The sequence below is a fragment of the Nerophis ophidion genome, linkage group LG12, assembly GCF_033978795.1.
Source record: "Nerophis ophidion isolate RoL-2023_Sa linkage group LG12, RoL_Noph_v1.0, whole genome shotgun sequence".
Classification (NCBI taxonomy): Eukaryota; Metazoa; Chordata; class Actinopteri; order Syngnathiformes; family Syngnathidae; genus Nerophis; species Nerophis ophidion.
Genome location: NC_084622.1, coordinates 38459118 through 38486134, shown reverse-complemented (window position 1 = coordinate 38486134; position 27017 = coordinate 38459118). Strand labels below are relative to the sequence as shown.

Sequence of the window (27017 nt, the reverse complement as noted above, 5' to 3'; positions counted from 1 at the left end):
GGTCAACAAAAGCACCTTGAGGATTCTAGCGGGAACTCTCATTCAACCCTTCTTCGATTACGCTTGCACCTCCTGGTACCCCAGCACCTCCAAAACCCTCAAATCTAGACTCCAAACATCCCAGAATAAGATAATCCGGTTACTTTTGGACCTCCACCCCAGATCACACCTCAATCCAACCCACTTCTCCAAAGTGGGCTGGCTCAGGGTGGAGGACAGAGTAAAACAACTTGCACTGAGCCTAGTCTATAAAATCCGCTACACCTCCTTGATACCGAAGTACATGTCCAATTACTTCCTTAACGTAAATGACCGCCATAACCACAACACCAGGGGGAGCTCCACAAACCACGTTAAACCCAGATTTCGATCTAACAAAGGTCTTAACTCATTCTCTTTCTATGCCACATCAATGTGGAATGCACTCCCAACAGGTATAAAAGTAAGTGCATCTCTATATTCCTTCAAAACCGCTCTAAAACAACACCTCCAGGCAACTTCAACACTTTACTAATACCCTCCTCCATTCACATCCCATCTCCCCGGATTATAAACAACTCAAATGTACTTCTAATGTATATGCTTGTTCTTATGCTATGTAAACTCACTACGTTCTCTGCTGGCTGTACATATCCTACTAAATAAGACCTACACTGTTTCAATGTCCATATTTCTCTGTTGATGACTGAAGTTCTGATATCAACCAAAGCTCCTCATCCCACCCCCCGGATTGTAAATAATGTAAATAATTCAATGTACATACTATGATGATTAACTTGTGTGATGACTGTATTATGTTGATAGTATATATTTGTACCACGAATTGATTAACGTGGACCCCGACTTAAACAAGTTGAAAAACTTATTCGGGTGTTACCATTTAGTGGTCAATTGTACGGAATATGTACTGTACTGTGCAATCTACTAATAAAAGTATCAATCAAAGATTAATGCGAAGAGCTACCAGTTTGATACACACTTAAATAAATTGCCAGAAATAGCCAATTTGCTCAATTTACTTTTAATAAATAAATCTATACATACAAAAAATGGTAAGACTGTCCGTCATTCTGCCGTACTTTTTTTTTTCCTTTTACGGAATGTTTTTTGTAGAGAATAAATTATGAAAAAAAACGGGTTAAAAGAGGAGAAAACAGGAAACATTTTTTTTTTTTAAGCATTCATCCATTTCCTACCGCTTATTCCCTCATGGGGTCATGGGGGGTGCTGACGCCTATCTCAGCTACAATCGGGCGGAAGGCGGGCTACAACCTGGACAAGTCGCAACCTCGTCGCAGGGCCAACACAGATAGTCAGACAACATTCACACACTAGGGCCATTTAGTGTTGCCAATCAACCTATCCCCAGGTGGATGTCTTTGGAAGAGGTCGGAAGGAAGCCACGCAGTCGCCAGAGCAGGGGTATGGAACCTATGGCTCTAGAGCCAGATGTGGCTCTTTTGATGACTGCATCTGGCTCTCATATACATCTGCGCTGACATTGCTTAACACGATTAGTAATGAATAATTCCGCTGATAATCGGTGTTAAAAATAACATTCAACATATAAAACATTGTTATGCATTTTAATCCATCCATCCGTTTTCAACCGCACCTGTTCAATAAGTCACATCAATGGTAAGAAGTCCATCCATCTATTCTCTACCACTTGTCCCTTTTGGGGTCGCGGGGGTTGCTGGAGCCTATCTCAGCTGTATTTGGGCGGAAGGCGGTGTACACCCTGAACAAGTCGCCACCTCATCACAGGGCCAACACAGATAGACAACATTCACACTCACATTCACACACTAGGGCCAATTTAGTGTTGCCAATCAACCTATCCCCAGGTGCATGTCTTTGGAGGTGGGGGGAAGCCGGGGTACCAGGAGGGAACCCACGCATTCACGGGGAGGACATGCAAACTCCACACAGAAAAATCCTGAGCCTGGGATTGAACCCAGGACTGCAGGACCCTCGTATTGTGAGGCAGATGCACTAACCCCTCTTCCACCGTGAAGCCAACATAGTTTATCTTTAATTTTGACTCTTTAAAATTTAAAAGTCAACCGTAAAAAAGAAGGGCAAAACAAGCTAATTAACATTTAAAAAAAAAAAATTAAAAAATAATTTATGGAGCATTATTAGTAATTTTTCCTGATTAAGATTAATTTTAGAATTTTGATGACATGTTTTAAATAGGTTAAAATCCAGTCTGCACTTTGTTAGAATATATAACAAATTGGACCAAGCTATATTTCTAACAAAGACAAATCAATATTTCTTCTAGATTTTCCAGAACAATTTTTTAAAAAGAAATTCAAAAGAATTCTAAATAAGATTTAAATTTGATTCTACAGATTTTCTAGATTTGCCAGAATAATTTTTTTTCTAAATTTTAATCATAATAAGTTTGAAGAAATATTTCACAAATATTCTTCGTCGAAAAAACAGAAGCTAAAATGAAGAATTAGATTAACATGTATTTATTATTCGTTACAATAAAAATAAATAATTTACTTGAATATTGATTTAAATTGTCAGGAAAGAAGAGGAAGGAATTTAAAAGGTAAAAAGGTATGTGTTTAAAAATCCTAAAATAATTTTTTACGGTTGTATTTTTTCTCTAAAATTGTCTTCCTGAAAGTTATAAGAAGCAAAGTAAAAAAATAAATGAATTTATTTTAACAAGTGAAGACCAAGTCTTTAAAATATTTTTCTTGGATTTTCAAATTCTATTTTGTCTCTCTCAGAATTAAAAATATCGAGCAAAGCAAGACCAGCTTGCAAGTAAGTAAATAATAAAAAAAAAAAATAGAGGCAGCTCACTGGTAAGTGCTGCTATTTGAGCTATTTTTAGAACAGGCCAGCGGGCTTCTCATCTGGTCCTTACAGGCTACCTGGTGCCCGCGGGCACCGCGTTGGTGACCCCTGCACGGTTTAGTAAAATTGTGTACTCAATCAAGCCAACATTGATTTTCTTGTATAATACTGGCAGTCACCCTTATAGTTTACATGCAATGTATATTTCAGCATGTGTCATCAACATATTCACATGTTACATCATGTATCTAGATAAATAAATTGAGTCCATGTTAGACATCAGTGAGCAGGGGTCACCAGCACGGTGCCCGCGGGCACCAGGTAGCCCGTAAGCACCAGATGAGTAGCCCGCTGGCCTGTTCTAAAAATAGCTCAAATAGCAGCCCTTAGCAGTGAGCTGCCTCTAGTTTTTTAAATTGTATTTATTTACTAGCAAGCTGGTCTCACTTTGCTCGATAATTTTAATTGAGAGACAAAACTCAAATAGAATGTGAAAATCCAAGAAAATATTTTAAAGACTTGGTCTTCACTTATTTAAATAAATTATTTTATTTTTTTACTTTGCTTCTTATAACTTTCAGAAAGACAATTTTAGATAAAAACTACAACCTTAAAAATGATTTTAGGATTTTTAAACACATACCTCTTTACCTTTTAAATTCCTTCCTCTATCCTGACAATTTAAATCAATGTTCAAGTAAATTATTTGTTTTTATTGTAAAGAATTATAAATACATTTTAATTTAATTCTCCATTTTATCGTCTGTTTTTTTCGACAAATAATATTTGTGAAATATTTCTTCAAAATATGATTAAAATTCAAAAAATTATTCTGGCAAATTTAGAAAATCTTTAGAGTCGAATTTAAATCTTATTTCAAAGTCTTTTGAATATTTAAAAAAAATTTGTGCTGGAAAATCTAGAAGAAATATTGATATGTCTTTGTTAGAAATATAGCTTGGTCCAATTTGTTATATATTCTAACAAAGTGCAGATTGGATTTTAACCTATTTAAAACACGTCATCAAAATTCTAAAATTAATCTTAATGAGGAAAAATGACTAATGATGTTTAATATATATATATTTTTTTTTTTCCAAAAATTTGATTTAGCTCTCTTTTCTCTTTTTTTTTTGTTGAATTTTGAATTTTAAAGAGTCGAAATTAAAGATAAACTATGTTTAAAAATAAAATTTTCATTGTTTTTCCTGTTTTCTCCTCTTTTAAACCGTTCAATAAAGTGTTTTTTTCATCATTTATTATCTACAAAAAACATTCTGTAAAAGGAAAAAAAAATGTACGACGGAATGGCAGACAGAAATACCCATTTTTTCTATATATATAGATTTATTTAATAAAGGTAAATTGAGCAAATTGGCTATTTCTGGCAGTTTATTTAAGTGTGTATCAAACTGGTAGCCATTCGCATTAATCAGTACCCAAGAAGTAGCTTTTGGTTTCAAAAAAGTTGGTGACCCCTGGGTTAGAGTGTCTGCCCTGAGATCGGTAGGTCGTGAGTTCAAACCCCGGCCAAGTCATACCAAAGACTATAACAATGGGACCCATTACCTCCCTGCTTGGCACTCAGCATTAAGGGTTGGAATTGGGGGTTAAATCACCAAAAATGATTCCCGGGCGCGGCACCACTGCTGCCCACTGCTCCCCTCACCACCCAGGGGGTGATCAAGGGTGATGGGTCAAATGCAGAGAATAATTTCGCCACATCAAGTGTGTGTGACAATCATTGGTACTTTTTAACTTTAATGCTCTTGTAAAGTGTATGGTGTCAAACAAATTTTCATTGAGGGCCACATCGCAGTAATGGCTGTTTGAGGGTAATAACCAGTGACTAATCATGATCTATTGAAATGCATATGCATTTGATTACTTTTTTTTAATGTATAACTTGCTTTAAAATCATAAATACAGATGACAAGCAGATATTTATGTATTTATTTTAATCTCACAAAAATAGTTTTGCAATACAGTATATAATATAATTGGCATGATCATAGGGCCGGGCGATATGGCCTTTTTTAATATCTCGATAGTTTTAGGCCATATCGTGATATTTATATCTCAATATTTTGCCTTAGCCATGAATTAACACTTGATACATATTAGGGGTCTGAGAAAAAAATCGATTAAAATACGAATCGGGATTCTCACGTTTGGCGATTCAGAATCTATTCTCATTCTTAAAAAAAGTGATTTTTATATTTTTCTTTTTTGATCAATCCAACAAACCAATACACAGCAATACCATAACAATGCAATCCAATTCCAAAACCAAACCTGACCCAGCAACACTCAGAACTGCAATAAACAGAGCATTTGAGGAGACACAAAGACGACACAGAACAAACCAAAAGTAGTGAAACAAAAATGAATATTACCAACAACAGTATCAATATTAGTTAAAATTTCAGCATAGCAGTGATTAAAAATCCCTCATTGACATTATCATTAGACATTTATAAAAATTAAAAAAAATAGAATAGTGTCACAGCGGCTTACACTTGCATCGCATCGCATCTCATAAGCTTGACAACACACTGTGTCCAATGTTTTCACAAAGATAAAATAAGTCATATTTTTAGTTTGTTTAATAGTTAAAACAAATTTACATTATTGCAATCAGTTGATAAAACAATGTCCTTTACAATTATAAAAGCTTTAAAAAAAATATGTATACTCTGCTAGCAGTCAGCAGACTGGGATAGATCCTGCTGAAATCCTATGTATTGAATGAATACAGAATCGTTTTGAATCGGAAAAATATAGTTTTTGAATCGAGAACCACGTTGAATCAAAAAATCGATATATAATCGAATCGCGACCCCAAGAATCGATATTGAATCGAATCGTGGGATACCCGAAGATTCGCAGCCCTAATACATATAATCACAGCAGTATGATGATGCTACAGTTGTGATCAAAATTATTCAACCCCCACACAATTTTGGTGTTTTGGCAAGTAGGACATTTATTCCGTATTTTGTTTATAGTCATATCAAATAAAGATGCATTAAATAGACAAATGCAACTTGAATTACAACATTTTTTTTGTAACATACCAAACAGTGTCATTTCTCTTAATATCTCATTGACAAAATTATTCAACTCCTTGAAGATCATAACTCTTAAGAACAGAATTTGAATAAGGTCTTTTCAACCAGGTGTTGAAAACACCTTTAGATGTGATTAGAACCATAACGAGCAACAATTAAACTGATTGAAAAAGGCTGTGACGCTCAGCTTCTTGTAGATGGTCAATGGTGTATTTGCAACATGGTGAAGTCAAGGGGGTGGTCAAAGAAGTCAAGAGAAGAGGTAATTTCTCTTCATAAGAAAGGATATGGATATAAAAAAATAGCAAATACATTACACATTCCAAGAGACACAGTTGGGAGCATAATTTGCAACTTTAAAGCTAAAAACACAGTGGAAACACTACCTAGGCGTGGTAGAAAGAGGATGCTGTGTGCAACTGCTGTCCGGTATTTGAAGCGTACAGTGGTGAAAAACCCCCGGGAAACAGCTGAGGAACTACAACAGGACATTAAAAACAGGGGGGAACGCAGGTTTCGTCCCACTCAATAAGGCTCGCACTATGAGATGAAGGCCTCCATGCCAGAACTCCCAGGCGCACCCCACTTCTGACTACCAGGCACAAGGAAAATAGACTCCAGTATGCCAAAAATCATCTGGACAAACCCCTAAGGTTTTGGGAAACTGTTCTATGGAGCGATGAGACAAAACTGGAACTCTTTGGGCTTATGAATCAACGTTATGTCTGGAGAAGAAAAAAATGAAGCTTACAAAGAGAAGAACACCTTGCCTACTGTTAAGCATGGTGGGGGGTCAATCATGCTCTGGGGCTGTTTCTCTGCCTCAGGTACTGAATTCTATTTCCTACCAGGATATATTAGCTGCAAATGTCATGAAGTCAGTGACGAAGCTGAGGCTTGGAAGACGTTGGACCTTCCAACAGGACAACGATCCCAAGCATACCTCCAAATCAATATCAGGGTGGTTGCAGAAGAAGGGCTGGAAGACTCTGGAGTGGCCTTCACAGTCACCAGACCTAAATCCTATAGAAAAGTGGGACTTGAAGAAGGCAGTTGCAGCACACAAGTCCAAGAATATGAATGAACTGGAGGCCTTTGCCCAAGAGGAATGGGCTAAAATACCTGTAGATCGTTGCAGGAAGCTTGTGTCCGGTTATGTATCACATTTGAAGGATGAAATTACTGCTAAAGGGTGTTCTACTAAGTACTTAAGATGCATGTAACTAGAGGGTTGAATAATTTTGTCAATGAAATATTAAGAAAAATGTATTTTTTCGGTATTTTGTAAAATACAGTGTTACAATTTAAGTTGCATTTGTCTATTTGACACATCTTTATTTGATATGACTATAAACAAAATACGGAATAAATGTCCAACTTGCTAAAACACCAAAATTGTGTGGGGGTTGAATAATTTTGATCACAACTGTATGTGTTTACATTAAAACTTTCTTGTACATACCGCATTAATATATGCTCATTTTAAACTGTCATGCAGAGAAGGAAATCACAACTAAGTCAATTGACCAAAACTGTATTTATTAAAGTTATTAGCAGGTGACTTCATATGATGCTACATATTAGCATTAATGCTACTTCTGGTAGCAACGCTTGTGCCACACTTGACAAATTAAAGTTGTCTCTTCGACATCTTCCCGCTTGAAGCAGAACCACCGCCAGACGATGGACCCCTGCTGTTTTTCTTGGGAATTAATATTTCCTTCATTCGCATCTTTCTCTCGTGTTACAACTCGCACGGCTTCGCTAGCATCACAGCTAACGTTACCTAGTCTGCTACCTCTCTGCTCCGCGAGGGCATATATACGTATGTTACATGTATAAGTTTGTGCGCTTGCTGTCTGACGAGACACAAGGAGTGGGAAGAGCCTGCAGTGCAATGCTCGCAGCCAAAAACAACTGTGTGAGAACGTATACTCGAATATCTCGATATAGTCATTTTCTACAGACAAACCCCTGATATATCGCATATATATCGATATATCGCCCAGCCCTACATGATCAGTTATTAAAGTTTATAATATGCATTTTTTTTCTGTCGAAATGGAAAGAACGAATGCATTTAGTAAAAAAAAAAATATTTTTTTCTGTCTTTCGCGGGCCACATAAAATGATGTAGCAGGCCAGAACTGGCTCCGGGCCTTGAGTTTGACTTCGATGTTGTAAAATTTAGTGGTGCTGATTTCTTGGCTGTTATATAAATAATATCTACCCTTTTTTCTACCGCTTTCATTGTTAATGCAATTCTCATAATGTCATGCTGACGGTTTTTATAATTACTTTTGACTAAGCATGTGTGTCATGTGATAGAGGTAACGTACAAAACCCCAAACTAGTGAAGTTGGCACCTTGTGTAACTTGTAACTAAAAACAGAATACAGTGATTTGCCAATCCACTGATATTCAATTGAATATAATGCAAACACAAGGTATCTAATGTTCAAACCGAGAAACACATTTTTTTTTTTTTTGCAAATAATCATTAACTTACAATCTAACGACAGCAACACATTGCAAAAAAGTTTGCACAGGGGCATTTTTACCACTCTGTTGCATGGCCTTTCCTTTGAACAACACTCAGTGAACGTTTGGGAACTGAGGAGACCAAATTTTGAAGCTTTTCAGGTGGAATTATTTGCCGTTCTTGCTTGATGTACAGCAGTTATTCAACAGTCTGGGGTCTCCGTTGTTGTATTTTGCTTTATAATGCGCCACACATTTTCAATGGGAGACAGGTCTGCACTACAGGTAGGCCAGTGTAGTACCTTTTACTACGAAGCCACGCTGTTGTAAACTGTGTAGAATGTGGCTAAGCATTGTCTTGCTGAAATAAGCAGGGACGTTCATGAAAAAGACGTTGTTTTGATGGCAACATATTTTGCTCCAAAACCTGTATGTACCTTTCAGCATTAATGGTGCTTTGGGCACTAATACATCCCCATACCATCACAGATGCTGGCTTTTGAACTTTGCGCCTATAACAGTCCGGATGGTTCTTTTCCTCTTTGGTCTGGAGGACACAACGTCCACAGTTTCCAAAAAAATTGTGAACTGGGGACTAGTCACACCACAGAACACTTTTCCGCTTTGCATCAGTCCATCTTAGATGAGCTCGGGCTCTGCGAAGCTGACAACGTTTCTGGGTGTTGTTGATAATTGGCTTTCGCTTTGCATATTAGAGTTTTAACTTGCCCTTACAGATGTAGCGACAGACAGATAGATAGATAGATAGATAGTACTTTATTGATTCCTTCAGGAAAATTAAAATTCCAGCAGCTGTGTACAGAGTCTAGATCAATTTTAAGAAAAAAGTAAATAATGGGGGTTTAAATGGAAACAAAATAGAGAAATATTACAATAAGAATAAAAAATAAAAAGCAACAATGGGAATAAAAATATAATAGTAAAATAAGAATATAAAAAGAGAAAGTAGGCAGTAGTGACCATGTTATGAAAACGTATCGCACTGTTATTGTTTTGTATCCCCTGTCATCCTTGTACCCCCCAACCCCCGCCCCAGAGAGGAGTTGTACAGTCTAATGGCGTGTGGGACAAAGGAGTTTTTGAGTCTATTAGTCCTGCACTTGGGATGAAGCAGTCTAGCACTGAACAGGCTCCTCTGGGTACTGATAACGCTATGCAGAGGGTGACTGGCATCATCCAGGATGCTCACTAGTTTGTCAACAGTCCTCTTCTCTGCCACCGTCACCAGTGAGTCCAGTTTCATTCCGATTGTAGAACCGGCCCGCTTGATCAGTTTCTCAAGTCTGGAGCTGTCCTTCTTAGATGTACTGCCCCCCCCCAGCACACTACCATGTAGAACAGAACACTGGCAACCACAGACTGGTAGTACATCCACAGGAGTTTTCGACAAATGTTGAAGGAGTGCAGTCTCCTGAGGAAGTACAGCCTGCTCTGTCCTTTCTTGTACTGGCGGTCCGTGTTAACAGTTCAGTCCAGCTTATTGTCCACCCAAACCCCGAGGTACTTGAATGAGTCCACGGTCTGTACCTCAACTCCCTCGATCACAATAGGTTGTGACCGTGGACTCGACCTCCCAAAGTCAATGACCAGCTCCCGTGACTTACTGACAGATGTTTTCCGATGTCTTCCTGAGCCCATGTACTGTAGTTATATCCTTTACACACTGATGTCGGTTTTTGATGCAGTATTGCCTGAGGGATCGAAGGTCACGGGCATTCAATGTTGTTTTTTGGCCTTGCCTCTTACGTGCAGTGATTTCTCCAGATTGTGCGAACCTTTGGATGATACTACGGACCCTAGATGGTGAAATCCTAAATCCCTTGCAATGTTGAGAAATGTTGTTCTTTAACTGTTGGACCCTCGCCCCATCCTTGTTTGTAAATTACTGAGCATTTCATGGAAGCTGCTTTTACACCCAATCGTGGCACCAATCTGTTCCAAATAAGTATGATGAGCATTCCTCACATTTGTCAGTCTTTTTGGCCACTTGTGTAAGCTTTTATTAAACATATTGCAGGCATCAAATGCCAAATGAGCTAGTATTTGCAAAAAATAACAAATAAGTTTACCAGTTCGAACATTAAATATCTTGTCTTTGCAGTGTATTCAATTGAATGTAGGTTAAAAAGATTTTGCAATTCATTAAATTCTGTTCTTATTTACAATTTACATAATGTGCCAACTTCACTGGTTTTGGGTTTTGTACAATATTGTCAATGCTGTGCCAGTGCATGAAGAAAGATCCCGGAAATGGCCCCAATGTACATACATGTGAGAGATTTACCGTATGTTCCATCAGACACTCCCAAGGTGCATGTCTGATTAATATTAATGCACAAAAAAACAAGCCTAATGTATAGGAGTAGTACATTTATCAACATTTTTCCTCGAACTTTCCTTAAGATGGGCACTTTCCACTTTAATACAAATATACTGTATTTTGTGTGTGAGAGTACAATTTATTTAAATAAACATCAGGAAATGTAAGCATATTTTATATGAAACTCAACAGTTTGTGTTAATTACAAATGCTTTAATACACTGTATATTAAATTAATCAGTTCCCCCACTTCCTCCTCAATTACTGTGCCTAATACACCAACTAGAAGTTTCCTGGAATACTGAAAATATATATTTAAAAAAAGGTATCATTTTCAATATCTTATTTATAAAAGTGTAGTAAAGGGAGAGGTTTCACTTATTCTAGATCTGAGCTATGTCAGAAGAGGAACTGGAGGAAATTGTGCATATAACAGTGGAGGACTTAAGCCCGGAGGGCCCTGCAGGTGAGAATCAATGGCAGAATCACAAAAGTTTTATGTTATTTTATGTTAAAAGATGTCATATAAACATCGGTCTTACCCCTGTTTGGCTAAAGTGTGTGTACTTGTGTCATAGCAGACATGCTGGACAATAATGGACAAAATGAAGAGAATCCTCAGAAGAAAAAGAGAAAATTCAGCAACAGTCAGGAAAACTATGACAACAACCAGGACATATCTTATATTAAGGTATATAAGCTTTTCTCCCTTGGATGTAATCCTAAACCTTTTTATTTCTACAATATGACACTTTGGGAGGCATTCGCTCACATATTTGAAAAACTTTCTTGCCAGAATATGATGGTCTCATTCACAACATCGGTCAACCAGCGATTGGAAGTGATTGAATCCAAGCTGCAGTCTGTGGACACCACTTGCAAGGCTCTAACACAAAGATTGGATAGCATAATGAATTATGCAAAAAATCCTATCCAGGTTCCAATGGTTGCAGGGTCACCTCAGGGGGCCACTCAAACCTGGAACAAAGTGCGGTGGTAAGAATCATGTGCTTGTAGATTTCAGACCAATTAATTATTCTTATGATCTTATGTTGCCTCTGAGTCAAAAAGTCATCCCTGGGATCCATGCGTTAGAGTAAAAATTGACCAGGATAAATATGATTGTTAGAAAAGGAGCTTACTTAAATGTAAGTCAAATGTATCATTAATTGAATGCTTGTCTCTCGCATTCCCCTCAGTGTTGTTCCTCAAACAAATGTGATTGTGGGCAGTGAACCCCTGAAGCAAGAAGACCCTTCATTGGAAAATCTGCTCAGCAAGTGAGTTGCTTTTACTCTCTTGCTGCATTCAAGCCTGCTGGTAAATTATTTTTTGTGAAGAAGCAGTTTTGCTGTTGTCAGTCCTGGCCATCTTTTGAGAGCTTCGATAATTTTTCAATTGTATTTTACCAGAAACTAACCAGTAAAACACACAACTTGCTGTCATATCAAGACAGAAATGTAGGCTTTTTCAAGGCGAGTTGACTGCGGTACTGCAACAACCTAAAACGAGTTGCATAATAACTAATCATTTTTAGGGGAGGTTTAATGTGTATACTTGGTAGGTGAGACTCTTCCTATAAAGACTAAACAGAGCGGAAGTTACTCTCTAGATTCCATAATCTTTTTTCCGAACTTTTATCGTCGCTTTAGCCATATCGTTATGAGCAGCCAGGACAGACATGTGCACCATTTTATGCCATGATACATTTCCTGTTCTGTGGTCATCATCACACTCACGAACCGTTGTGAATCCCCATACCTAATTTGGCCACTGTTAATAACAATATGCATGTTTGTCCTTCTATAACAATATGCATTTTTGTCCTTCTGTATTGGGTTTACTTTGCAGCACAGTGGCAAAGAAGCGACAAAACACAATTCTGGTGAAAGTGCCAGCCCCAGAGGAGAGTCAGGAGGAGCAGGATAGCGGCTCAGAGGCCAGTGACTCTGTTTCCAATGGAGGAAATCCGAACAATGCACAAAATGGACAGAATGTCACGCTCATCACACTCAACTCTGAGGGTAAGACTTTTCACTCTAGACGAGCCTAAAGAAATTCAAATGTCAGAGCTGTCAATTGGATTCTGCAGGAGACCCACATACATTTCCTTTGTCCACTATCATGCCTGGTAAAGTTACACATTTCCCAGATTGTAATATTTTTGTGTGGATATTAAATAGGGATGCAACGGTAGGCGGTAAAATGAGTCCAGCCTGCACCGGACAATGCGCTTTATGAACCACACTTGTGTGTTTGCAGGGATGTGCCTGTACAGGGTCACAAAAAGCCTTCCCCACAATGTAATCTTCAATCTCCGTGCCTCGTCCCTATCATATTGTTGTAATTGGAGCCCCGGAGAAAAAGGAAAAATGACCAGCACTAGCATAGAAGTTGAAAGATAAATTTGAAAAAAAGAAGCTTCATTCAATTGCACCTCGAGAGAGATGTCGTCTCACCGTTTTCAGGCAGATCAACTGTTGCATAGGATTATTCCGCCCACAATGTGGACTGCAGACACCGTTGACTTTACTGGGAAAATACACTTCCCTACTGAGTTAATCAGAAGAAAAATATTTTTTTTTAGTTAAATACTTTTGGATTAGACTTTGTGTTTATTTGTTTGCTCTAATTTAACTCGTCAGATTTAGCATGTACGAATAAACAAAGAAATACTCACACTTGTTGTTCAAATAATTGTTGACTCTTTGGATAAAAAAATATTGTTCCTGAAATTATTAAACATTTTTTTTTGTGATGGCAGACAATATTTTGAACTACTGTAGCTCAAATTCAAACTTCACTTTAATGTGTTTTATTAACTATAAGCTATTTTAAGTGAAGAAAAAAAAGTGCAATTTGGGTCACCATTAAGAAGAGATGGTGCGTCTTAAAGCCAAACCATTGGTAAGTGGCAATTAACCATTTAAAAGCATTGTTCAATCAATGTCATTGATTGATTGAAAAGCATTGTTGAGTAACTATTAACTTTAAATAAAAGTCTTTAGATCAGTGATTCTTTGTTTACTTCAGAATGCAGTGTTTGCTGACAAGCACAATTAAGAAAAAACGTTAAGAGGAATAAAGGTTTCTCCCTTAACACCCAAAAAATGTAGCAAAACAGAGCCGGAATCCTGTACAGTTATACCACTAATATAAAATACTGAAGCCTTTCCCTGGAAATTTAAAGGATGACGAGGACTCAGACATGATTGATCAATAATCTTTTTATTACTGGAACAGGTTATTTTTGGCCGCACATTCCGTAATAACAATGAAAAGCACATCCACATATTTGCAGCCATCTTCACTCATCTCTCATCCATCCAATAACCAATCAGGACTCAGCCTGTGCATGTTTACAGCTTCACATACATTCTGAAATTCTAAAACTCATAAGTTTCGGGTCATTACACATAGCTGTCAAGTCTCTCGTTTCCCCCAAGATGCGACCGTATCTTGTCCTTATGTACTCTGGTTCTCCCATTTATTAGTTTGTCGTAAATATCCCATCTTTTCATTAAATCAAATCTCCTGGATTGCATACACTAAATATAGGTAGCTCTTAAATATGTACTGTAATGATTATATATGAATCCTCTGTTAGTTCTACCATAACATCCTTGTTTATTATCCATACACAAAGCATTGCTTTTCATTTCATTATACCTATAATGTTAGTAAATATACATAAGATCACAAACCAGAAAACGGTCAGGTATTATTAAAGTGAATAGTTTGTTACATTTTATCTGTCTCCTACACCTATACCTGGCACTATATCGAAAGCACATGCACTGATACAACTGACTTCTGGGCCTGTTGGTAACAGCCACATGGTTATTTTCTTTTTTTTGGCTCTCATCCTTTTTAGAAAGACCTATAATAGTGATTGGTTTCACAACAAAATATGTTTCCTTTGTGAGGGGATCAGATGTCTCAGAGGACGGGCAGTAGTTGACAGGACATCTGGATTCAGCCGTGTTTTACCTGGCATTTGTAGCTACAACTTCTAATTCTAGTTCTAGTCAACTGTTTTGTCAAAGTAATCTTGAGCCCCAGCTCCACAGATGAATGATAGTTCTTGATGCGGTGCTATTTGAGAGATTGAAGATTGCAAATGTTTGCTTTAAGATTGGGCGCTTGCTGTGTACACTTCTTTTAATGTTATTAATCACTAGAGGATAAAATATGGACATTGACTCCTGTCTCTCTTTGAGTAACACTGCATTCATAATTTCAGTAGATTTACTTAGTTGCTTGTGCATAATGCACCATTTGTGATAGGTGGTCTTCACATGTAGACTATTATCCATAAAATTTTAAATCATATTTATGTTAAAAGTTTATAAACTGTGTCTTTTATTCAAAACACTTTGTGGCTCTCAATGTTGTTGTTTTTACCAGGGTGAAACAATTTGCTTTTCAATTCTCGCACTTCCCCTATTTTGCCAGATGGGAGTGCTGTTGTATTACGCGCTTTGCAGTTTATCAGTAAAGATGTTTGTCATTAATACAGTGGAAGGATTAAAATTTTCCACCCTGAATGACTGAAGTAGTTCACACAGTAAATCTTGAGTTTGAAAAAGTGTTTATATGGTTTCAGATGACTACCCTGGGGGCACATGGTTAGGTGATGAGACGAACCCAGAGATGCGGGTTCGCTGCCCAGTCTCGCCAGCTGACATGCTCCATATCACCTCAAACTGCCGCACAGCAGAAAAAATGGCTTTGACACTGCTGGACTACCTTTTCCATCGGGAGGTCCAGGCCATGTCTAATCTGTCTGGTCAAGGCAAACATGGCAAGAAGCAGCTGGATCCACTCATGATTTATGGCATTCGATGTGAGTCCAATGTAACTTTTTACATTTTCCTCATCTTAGAAGATATGCTTGTGCTACTATTTGAAGACTTTACAGTGACCCAATTGCAAACCTTTTTTAACTCCACATGACTATTGCATGATAAATATAGAGCTTACTGTACTATATGTCAAAGTAATATGTGTAAACCTTAAGTCGCCTAGGGATTAACTCCTTGCCCCTTGAATCCATATATGAACTCTGAAAACTTCCCCTATTTTATCTCCTGCCATTACAAAGCAGAATTGAATAGAACACAGAAATTCCCATGGTGGGTTACAACAACATACATTCATCATTGCACACAAGCGTTAATGTGCAACACATTTTATAACATACCAGACTTTAAATGACAAGCACATGTCTGGAAGAATGATCCAAGAAGAGACACTCTTAATTCACTAGGCTCTTTGATTGCTGTTTCTGTCCTGTAGCTACATAGTGTATTTTGCACACGCATATAGAGTCCAAATCAGATTAGTGAGGGGATACAAGACTGCATTGGAACTGAAGCATAGCCGGTTGAATGAATCACTTAATTCCTCAAAAGAAAAGGAAAGAAAGAACACTTGTTTTTCCTGTTTGTACTTGTCCCATTGAGTGTGGAAGGGTAGCCTTCTCCCAAATTACATGTCTGCAGATAACCCTGTTTCCCCCCTCTCATTTTTCTACCCTTGGCTTTGGCTGAGTGATGCATTTGTGTAGAATTGAGTTGTAAATTACTTGATCAGTTAATTGGGCTTCACAAGACAGCCGTTGCGCTCCTTCATCAAGTGGTTACATTTCCTTTTACTAATCAAATTACTTTTTTGTGCATCTCGTTGTATCATTTGCTTTGTGTATTCTAGTGCCTTTTATTTGTGATGCTGTCACAAAGTAATTTCAGATTGCAGCTATTAAATTCATTTCCGCATTCAATAAGAATATTCTAATGTGTAAGCAGTTTAAAATGACCTCAGACTTCTTTCGCTTCTCCGCAGGCCACTTGTTCCACAAATTTGAAATCTCAGAGTCAGACTGGTATCGCATCAAGCAAAGCATTGACTCAAAATGTCGCACTGCCTGGAGACGCAAGCAGCGGGGTCAGAGTCTGGCCGTCAAGAGCTTCTCTAAACGTACGCCTCATGTTTCAGGCTCAGGTAATGTACATATAATGTGGTTCTTTAAACAGGGCCAAAAAGTTTCACACTTTTTCTTTGCGATCACTCATTCTGCACAAATACAGTACATACCTACATACTCAAAGTTTGTACATCACCACGCACATTCATTGTACAAACATACATATACACATACATGTACATATACATTCACTGTACAAACATACATATATACATACTGTACATATGCATTCACTGTACAAACATACATACACACACTGTACATATACAAGTACATATACATGCATACACTCATGCATATAATCGTGTTTCATCAAACATAAATTAATGTCGTTACCCTAGGGCAGGGGTAGGGAACCTATGGTTCTAGAGCCAGATGTGGCTCTTTTGATGACTGCATCTGGCTCTCGGATAAATCTGAGCTGACATTGCGTAACACGATAAGTAATGAATAATTCCACTTGTAATCACAGTGTTAAAAATAACGCTCAAAATATAAAAAATTCTCTTGCATTTTGAATCCATCCATCCGTTTTCTACCGCACCTGTTCAAGAAGTTGCGTTAATGGTAAGAAGTTATGTATTTATTATTGGTTAGTGTGGGGCTTGCCCTCCTGGGGGTTCTTCAGACCACCAAGCACTGACATGAGAGCCGGTTTCAGGGTTACAATATTGTTTTATTTTTCAATAAGTCTCTCAGTTGCTTCCTAGGAATTGTCTTTTCCTCTTTCGTTCTCGCTCGCGCTCTGGCTCCAGCCCCAACCCCGTCTCTCCTCCTGGCTGCTGCTTATAACAGAGCGACAGGTGATTAGATAACAAGGCAAAGGTGGGCCATCTACGCATCTGTCGCTGATTTCGAGGCCGATCCTGGCAACACCCCGCTTCGCTGCAGGCCCCCAGGCCACGCTCCTTCCACAGTTAGCTTCAGAATAACAATGTTATTACAAAGAATAAGAGACCTATTATACTCTAGAAATGTTGGTCTTACTTAAAAATGCACACATTTAGTTGTTCAGTGTTGAACAAAATGTTATATGGCTCTTACGGAAATACATTTTAAAATATTTGGATTCTTGGCTCTCTCAGCCAAAAAGGTTCCCGACCCCTGCCCTAGGGTAAACTGGGTAACACATGGCACACTGACAAAGCTTAACCTATTGTTACTATAACAATCTACAAGGTTAATATAGCTGGCTTCTCTTTCTTCCCCTCCATTTTTCTGCTTTCTTTTGTATCTCTATTTATCATTACGTACATATGGTATTTGTATTGCTCCATTTGTAGTGTAATAATACTCATTGTCATTTCTGTTTTATTATTTATTTCACTAATTGCTTCTTTGCCACCTCTTGTACCATCATATTTGTACATATCCATCCATCCATCCATCATCTTCCGCTTATCCGAGGTCGGGTCGCGGGGGCAACAGCCTAATCAGGGAAACCCAGACTTCCCTCTCCCCAGCCACTTCGTCTAGCTCTTCCCGGGGGATCCCGAGGCGTTCCCAGGCCAGCCGGGAGACATAGTCTTCCCAACGTGTCCTGGGTCTTCCCCGTGGCCTCCTACCGGTTGGACGTGCCCTAAACACCTCCCTAGGGAGGCGTTCGGGTGGCATCCTGACCAGATGCCCGAACCACCTCATCTGGCTCCTCTCGATGTGGAGGAGCAGCGGCTTTACTTTGAGTCCCTCCCGGATGGCAGAGCTTCTCACCCTATCTCTAAGGGAGAGCATATGTATATACAAATATGATGCGGTATAGCTCGGTTGGTAGAGCGGCCGTGCCAGCAACTTGAGGGTTCCAGGTTCGATCCCAGCTTCCGCCATCCTAGTCACTGCTGTTGTGTCCTTGGCCAAGACACTTTACCCATCTTCTCCCAGTGCCACCCACCCACACTGGTTTAAATGTAACTTAGATATTGGATTTCACCATGTTAAGCGATTTGAGTCACTAGAGATAAAGTGCTATATGAATATAATCCACTTGACTTCACACATATTGAAAATGATTTACCTTTAACAAAGAGATCCTTTTGTAAACTAAATTTGTACAGCCGATATAGGCATCAACATCAACTATATGATTTGCCTGAGAAGGTGGACAGGACAAAAAAAAAAATACCAACTGCTTACTTGGGTAATTGTTAGATACATTTCACCAAATGATTAAAATGCTTAATTTTTTCTCCTACAGTTCCACCTTTATTCATTAATTGTATATTATACACTTACTATAGAGTTATTTTAGGAAGTTTCACATACAGTGAGTGATGTTGCAGGTGGTTGCAATCAGCACACAATGCATGCTCTCCTCCACTCCCCGTAAAACATCACCTCTCACCTCTATTGAGGGAAAGTAGGACTGCAGAGGAAACCCAAATATCCTGTGAGCACACACTAGGGGTAGTTGGTGAGGCCATGTATTTTCAGGCCACACATGCTTTAAAAATCAAAATACATATATTGCAGTTTTTTAATGACACATGCACAAAATATGCTGACATGATTCACCCTCTAATCCAATTAAATATTAAATGAAAAGAGGCAATTCAACACCATTCTAGCAAAAAGTAGCAGTAAAGCAGAATGTTTCCACACGTCCTCTGGAAACGCTTCCTCTTCTGGCAAACTGCAGTAGTACAGGTTATTTACTTTTATCAATCTATTACCATAATAATGAAAAATGGGAGACCTTTGACGGGAAAAAAACACAAATGGATTTCTTATGGATTTGTTCATCCATTTTCTTTGCTCATCATTCTGTTCAGGGTCACAGGGGCACACATACCCACTACCGGTTACTAGTTTTATCTCATAACTGAAACATATGGACCAGTGTTCCCCAAACCACGACCCGCGGGCCGGATACAGCCCACCAGAGTCCAAATTCCGGCCTGAAGGAAGTCTCCAGTTTAAAAAAAAAAAAAAAAGTGTATATATATATATATATATATATATATATATATATATATATATATATATATATATATATATATATATACTTTTTTTTCTATTACTATTTTTTAAAATCTGTCCTTTTTAATCCATTTTCTACCGCTTGTTACTCTCTGGGTCTCCTAGCCGCAAACCTTTTTACTGAGGCAGACTACATTCTTCACAGTGCTGCCCTTCCTGTTTTAAACATATTTATTCCCCGAATATTAATATTGACTCTTGGCACTGAACCTGAAAACTTGTTTTTTTATGAACTACTGTAATGACCTTCATTCATTTCTGATATCAAATGCTCTTTAATTGTTTCCATTTGTATTAAAGAGTAGGTATGATTGTGTTTATTTTATAGCTGGTTGGCAGACTTCAGTTACTGTGATCCCTGTCTTTTTATATGTTAACTTGTGTAACATTGTCTTGGGTCATGTCACAGATCCAGCAAGGGTGTCAGACTTTTGGTGGAGTGTTTAGACTGAGGCCTGGAGTTTGGATGACAAGATCAAGAATCCCTGTTTGTAAATGTCTGATGCACATGCACAGTATAAACACAGCCTTGTTCACAGATGGCCGAGTGTTTTATAAAAGTTTAAAATGGTTTGTGTTGCCAATTCTTTAGATGATTTTGCCTCAAGTGGGAAAGGAAGCATCTAATATACAGTACTGTATATGCTCGTGTGTACTTAAATCAGGTCCACTTAATTCTTGACCCACCCCCACTGAGCACACAAACACCCTTGTAATGTAGTGTTTCTGCTCTGAATCAGAGGGAGGCCTCGCAGAAGAAGCCACCCACATAGAAACAGCCACCCAGCAGACGTTGCACTATGCGTTGGCCAATCAGCAGGTCCAGTTCCATCATATTGGCGAGGATGGACAAGTTCAAGTGGTAAGTATCAAGGGTTTGTCCCTAGCTATTTCTCTAGAATGGTTATTTTCCAAAATGAAGCTAACTGCGTAAAGTTTACTGGCTTGTAAATGGTGAAGTGCATATTTTTAGTGTGCAGAAAGGGATTAGGCTGCGCAACACAATGAAGAAGAAATCTTCTATATCCTTAACATTAAAAGAAGGGGTTGCTCTGGGATAACTTCTACAGCTGTTTGAGTTAAATTGTAATCAGACCATTATGACAAAATGGGTGGGCTGACAAACAGGAAGTGTCTGGTACTTATTATCCTTTTCTTATTGGTGCACCTCAAGTAGCTCCAAATAGTCATACTATGCAAAAAGTTTTTAGTGAAAACAAAGTATCTTGAGAATGTATGCAGATAAGTATAAGGGGGACCAATGATGAATTTCGTCTTTTCTGACTCGTTATAATGTTTGATACTTGTGTCAAACAATGCTAAAGCGTCAAATTATAAGGTTCATGCATTTTGCATGAGCTTGCACACATTTTTGGATGCATCTGTTCGCAAGCTTTTGCAGTCTGGCTGCGTTGCGCTGTCACAGTGAGGTGAATGTTCATATCGATTTAAAAAAAAAACTCTCAGCCAAAGGGCGATGAGCTACTCCCCCGCTGCCTTACTAATGAGCTATTGTAAGGAATTCAGGGATTTCACTATTTATGGTCCCTAATATCATCAAAAGGTTCAGAGAATCTGGAGAAATTACTGGACGTAAGCGATGATATTACGGCCTTTCGATCCCACAGGCAATACTGCATCAAAAAGCGACAGTGTGTAAAAGCTCTACTATGCTTATCAACAACACCCAGAAACGACGCAGATTTTGCTTGGCCCGAGCTCATCTGAGATGGACTGATGCAAAGTGGAAAAGAGGTCTGACGAGTCGAAATTGGTTTTAGAAACTGTGGACTTTGTGTCCTCCGGAACAAACAGGAAAAGAACCATCCGGATTGTTATGGGCGGAAAGTACAAAAGCCAGCATCTGTCATTATATGAGGGTGTATTCGTGCCCAAGGCATGGGTAATTTACACATCTGTGAAGGCACCATTAATACTGAAAGGTACATACAGGTTTTTGAGCAACATATGTTGCCATCCAAGCAACGTTATCATGGACGTCCCTGCTTATTTCAGCAAGACAATGCCAGGCCACGTGGTACAACAGCATGGCTTCATAGTAAAAGAGTGTGGGTAGTAGACTGGCCTGCCTGTAGTCCAGACCTGTCTCCCTTTGAAAATGTATGGCGCAATCTGAAGCCTAAAATACTACAACTTAAGCTGTACATCAAGCAAGAATGGGAAAAAAAATCCACCTGAAAAGCTTCAACAATTGGTCTCCTCAGTTTCCAAGAATGCCCCTGTGCCAACTTTTTTGCAATGTGTTGCTGCCATTAAATGCTAAATTAATGATGATTTGCAAAAAAGAATTTCGTTTCTCTGTTCGAACATTAAATATCTTGTCTTTGCATTCTATTCAAATGAATATACTGTTAGTTGAAAAGGATTTGCAAATCATTGTATTCTGTTTTTATTTACAAATTAAACAACACGCCAACTTAACTGGTTTTGGGTTTTGTAGATTAAGATCATCCTAAGAGCGGGGCAAATAGCAGATCCTGATGTTTTTTGTTCAAAGGGTATTAATGATTTTTTTCCCCTGCATTTAATACACTTTCTTGTGGCCTACATATGTTATGGTCGTTCTTTGGTCGCAATGTTGCATAGATTGTTTCACAGACCACTTTCAGGCCGCTATCTCACCGTCTCTTCAGTATACTGCATTTTGTCAGCTTTTTTATTTACGTGACTCTACTGTGTCTTTTTCTTGCCAGCCATGTTGTAGTTTTTAGCGCTTCCATGTCGAGTCTACAGTGCATCCAGAAAATATTCACAGCGCTTCTGTTTTTCCACATTTTGTTATGTTACAGTTTTATTCCCAAATGTAATAAATATTTTTTTTTGCTTAAAATCGTACACACAATTCCCCATAATGACAATGTAGAACTTTTTTTTTTTTTTTTTTTTTTACATACTTTTTTCAATTTTTTTTTCATCCATCCATCTTCTCCCGCCTAAGCAGGGAAGCCCAGACTTCCCTCTCCCCAGCCACTTCCTCCAGCTCTTCTTGGGGGATCCCGAGGCATTCCCAAGCCAGCCGGGAGACAGTCTTCCCAACGTGTTATGGGTCTTCCCTGTGGCTTCCTACCGGTTGGACGTGCCCTAAACACCTCCCTAGGGAGGCGTTCGGGTGGCATCCTGACCAGATGCCCGAACCACCCCATCTGGCTCCTCTCAATGTGGAGGACCAGCGGCTTTACTTTGAACTCCCGGATGGCAGAGCTTCTCACCCTATTTCTAAGGGAGAGCCCCGCCACCCGGCGGAAGAAACTAATTTCGGCCGCTTGTACCCGTGATCTTGTCCTTTCGTAATGACCCAAAGTTCATGACCATAGGTGAGGATGGAGACGTAGACTCTGGCAGACGTTCTCAGCAGACCCTCACAATGCGTTTGGGCCTGCCAGGTCTGTCCGGCATCCCCCCCCACCATCGGAGCCAACTCACCCTCAGGTGGTGATCGGTAGAAGGCTCCACCCCTCTCTTCACCCGAGTTTCCAAAACATGAGGCCGCAAATCCGATGACACAACTACAAAGTCGTTCATGGAACTGCGGCCTAGGGTGTCCTGGTGGCAAGTGCACATATGGACACCCTTAAGTTTGAACATGGTGTTTGTAATGGACAAACTGTGACGAGCACAAAAGTTCAATAACAAAACACCACTCTGGTTTAGATCCGGGCGGCCATTCTTCCCAATCACGCCTCTCCAGGTTTCACTGTCGTTGCCAACATGAGCGTTGAAGTCCCCCAGTCGGACAAGGGAATCACCCGGGGGAGCACTTTCCAGTACCCCCTCGAGTGTATCCAAAAATGGTGGGTACTCTGAGCTGTTGTTTGGTGCGTAAGCACAAACCACAGTCAGGACCCGTCCCCCCACCCGAAGGCGGAGGGAAGTTACCCTCTCGTCCACTGGGTTGAACTCCAACGTACAAGCTTTGAGCCGGGGGGCAACAAGAATTGCGACCCCAGCCCGTCGCCTCTCACTGCCGGCAACGCCAGAGTGGAAGAGAGTCCAGTCCCTCTCGAGAGAACTGTTTCCAGAGCCCTTGCTGTGCGTCAAGGTGAGTTCGACTATATCCAGCTGGAACTTTTCTACCTTGCGCACTAGCTCAGGCTCCTTCCCCCCAGTGAGGGGATATTACACGTCCCAAGAGCTAGCTTATGTAGCCGAGGATCGGACCACCAAGTGCCCTGCCTTCGGCTTCCGCCCAGCTCACAATGCATCCGACCTCTACGAAATTACATGTACCATAGTATTCACAGCCTTTGCCAATACGCTGAAAAGTAATTGACTGATCATGCTTGAGATGTTCCTTCAGGGTAAATGGAGTCCACCTGTTTTAAATTCAGTTGGTTGGCCATGATTTGGAAAGGCACACAGCTAGTTATATATTATAAGGTTCCATACTTGACAGTGCACAGCAGAGCACAAAATAAGAATTAATTCGGAGGAATTGTCTGTAGACCTCTGAAACATGATTGTCTCAAGGCACAAATGTGGGAAAGTGTACAGACAAATATCTGCTGTTTTTAAATGTGTCAATGAGCACAGCGGCTTCCATCATCTTTAAATGGAAAAAGTTTGGAAACACCAGGACTCTTCCTAATGTTAGCCAGCAGTTTAAACTGAGTAATCGGAGGAGAAGGGCCCTACTCAGGGAGGTGACCAAGAACCCAATAGTCAGTCTGTCAGAGCTAAAGAGCAGAACCTTCCAGCAGGACACCCATCTCTTCAGGGTTGTATGGTACATTAGCCAGACTGACGCTATTCTTTCGTAAACGTTTGCGAAAATGCACCTGAAAGACTCAGACCATGAGAAACAAAATCTTCTGGTTTGATTAGACAAAGACTAAACTCTTTTAGTGTGAATGCCAGGCGTCATGATTGGAGGAAACCAGGCACCACTCATCACCATCTAGGCCAGGGGTCGGGAACCTTTTTGGCTGAGAGAGTCATGAAAGGCAAATGTTTCAAAATGTATTCCCGTGAGAGCCATATAATATTTTTTAACCGCTAAATGCGTGCGTTTTTAAGTAAGACCAACATTTTTATAGTATACTAAGTCTCCTATTCTTTTTAATAACATTGTTATTCTAAAGCTAATCAATAATAAATATAATCCATCTTCTTCCGCTTATCTGAGGTCGGGTCGCGGGGGCAACAGCCTAAGCAGGGAAACCCAGACTTCCCTTTCCCCAGCCACTTCGTCTAGCTCTTCCCGGGGGATCCCGAGGCGTTCCCAGGCCAGCCGGGAGACATAGTCTTCCCAACGTGTCCTGGGTCTTCCCCGTGGCCTCCTACCGGTTGGACGTGCCCTAAACACCTCCCTAGGGAGGCTTTCGGGTGGCATCCTGACCAGATGCCCGAACCACCTCATCTGGCTCCTCTCGATGTGAAGGAGCAGCGGCTTTACTTTGAGTTCCTCACGGATGGAAGAGCTTCTCACCCTATCTCTAAGGGAGAGCCCCGCCACTCGGCGGAGGAAACACATTTCGGCCGCTTGTACCCGTGATCTTACCCTTTCGGTCATGACCCAAAGCTCATGACCATAGGTGAGGATGGGAACGTAGATCGACCGGTAAATTGAGAGCTTTGCCTTCCGTCTCAGCTCCTTCTTCACCACAACGGATCGATACAACGTCCTCATTACTGAAGACGCCGCACCGCCTGTCGATCTCACGATCCACTCTTTCCTCACTCGGGAACAAGACTCCTAGGTACTTGAACTCCTCCACTTGGGGCAGGGTCTCCTCCCCAACCCGGAGATGGCATTCCACCCTTTTCCGGGCGAGAACCATGGACTCGGACTTGGAGGTGTTGATTCTCATTCCGGTCGCTTCACACTCGGCTGCAAACCGATCCAGTGAGAGCTGAAGATCCCGGTCAGATGAAGCCATCAGGACCATATCTGCAAAAAGCAAAGACCTAATCCTGCGGTCACCAAACCGGAACCCCTCAACGCCTTGACTGCGCCTAGAAATTCTGTCCATAAAAGTTATGAACAGAATCGGTGACAAAGGACAGCCTTGGCGGAGTCCAACCCTCACTGGAAATGTGTTCGACTTACTGCCGGCAATGCGGACCAAGCTCTGGCACTGATCGTATAGGGAGCGGACCGCCACAATAAGACAGTCCGACACCCCATACTCTCTGAGCACTCCCCACAGGACTTCCCGAGGGACACGGTCGAATGCCTTCTCCAAGTCCACAAAGCACATGTAGACTGGTTGGGCAAACTCCCATGCACCCTCAAGAACCCTGCGGAGAGTATAGAGCTGGTCCACAGTTCCACGACCAGGACGAAAACCACACTGTTCCTCCTGAATCCGAGGTTCGACTATCCGGCGTAGCTTCCTCTCCAGTACACCTGAATAAACCTTACCGGGAAGGCTGAGGAATGTGATCCCATGATAGTTGGAACACACCCTCCGGTCCCCCTTCTTAAAGAGAGGAACCACCACCCCGGTCTGCCAATCCAGAGGTACCGCCCCCGATGTCCACGCGATGCTGCAGAGTCTTGTCAACCAAGACAGCCCCACAGCATCCAGACCTTTAAGGAACTCCGGGCGGATCTCGTCTACCCCCGGGGCCTTGTCACCGAGGAGCTTTTTAACTACCTCAGCGACCTCAGCCCCAGAAATAGGAGAGTCCACCTCAGATTCCCCAGGCACTGCTTCCTCATAGGAAGACGTGTTGGTGGGATTGAGGAGGTCTTCGAAGTATTCCTTCCACCTATCCACAACATCCGCAGTTGAGGTCAGCAGAACACCATCCGCACCATACACGGTGTTGATAGTGCACTGCTTCCCCTTCCTGAAGCGGCGGACGGTGGTCCAGAATCGCTTCGAAGCCATCCGGAAGTCGTTTTCAATGGCTGCCCCGAACTCCTCCCATGTCCAAGTTTTTGCCTCAGTGACCGCTGAAGCCGCACACCGCTTGGCCTGTCGGTACCTGTCCACTGCCTCCGGAGTCCTATGAGCCAAAAGGACCCGATAGGACTCCTTCTTCAGCTTGACGGCATCCCTCACCGCTGGTGTCCACCAAGGGGTTTTAGGATTGCCGCCGCGACAGGCACCAACTACCTTGCGGCCACAGCTCCGATCAGCCGCCTCGACAATAGAGGTGCGGAACATGGTCCACTCGGACTCAATGTCCAGCACCTCCCTCGTGACATGTTCGAAGTTCTTCCGGAGGTGGGAATTGAAACTTTCTCTGACAGGAGACTCTGCCAGACGTTCCCAGGAGACCCTCACAATGCGTTTGGGCCTGCCAGGTCTGTCCGGCATCCTCCCCCACCATCGCAGCCAACTCACCACCAGGTGGTGATCGGTAGAAAGCGCCGCCC

General features: G+C 40.7%; 1 protein-coding gene across 5 annotated transcripts in view; it reads left to right on the top strand.

Moving 5' to 3' along the window:
• Positions 1-27017, top strand: part of banp (BTG3 associated nuclear protein) — a 91004-nt gene that overhangs the window by 742 nt on the left and 63245 nt on the right. The window contains exons 2-9 of one of the 5 annotated variants that reach the window (XM_061917530.1): positions 11101-11179; positions 11295-11404; positions 11510-11709; positions 11913-11993; positions 12565-12737; positions 15320-15559; positions 16558-16716; positions 20413-20534. In XM_061917530.1, the coding sequence (XP_061773514.1) occupies positions 11110-11179; positions 11295-11404; positions 11510-11709; positions 11913-11993; positions 12565-12737; positions 15320-15559; positions 16558-16716; positions 20413-20534 (1155 nt within the window). In that variant the 5' untranslated portion in view covers positions 11101-11109. Of the gene's footprint in view, positions 1-11100; positions 11180-11291; positions 11405-11509; positions 11710-11912; positions 11994-12564; positions 12738-15319; positions 15560-16557; positions 16717-20412; positions 20535-27017 lie in introns of all 5 variants that reach the window. The other 4 variants (XM_061917531.1, XM_061917529.1, XM_061917532.1 and 1 more) reach the window with 4 other exon arrangements.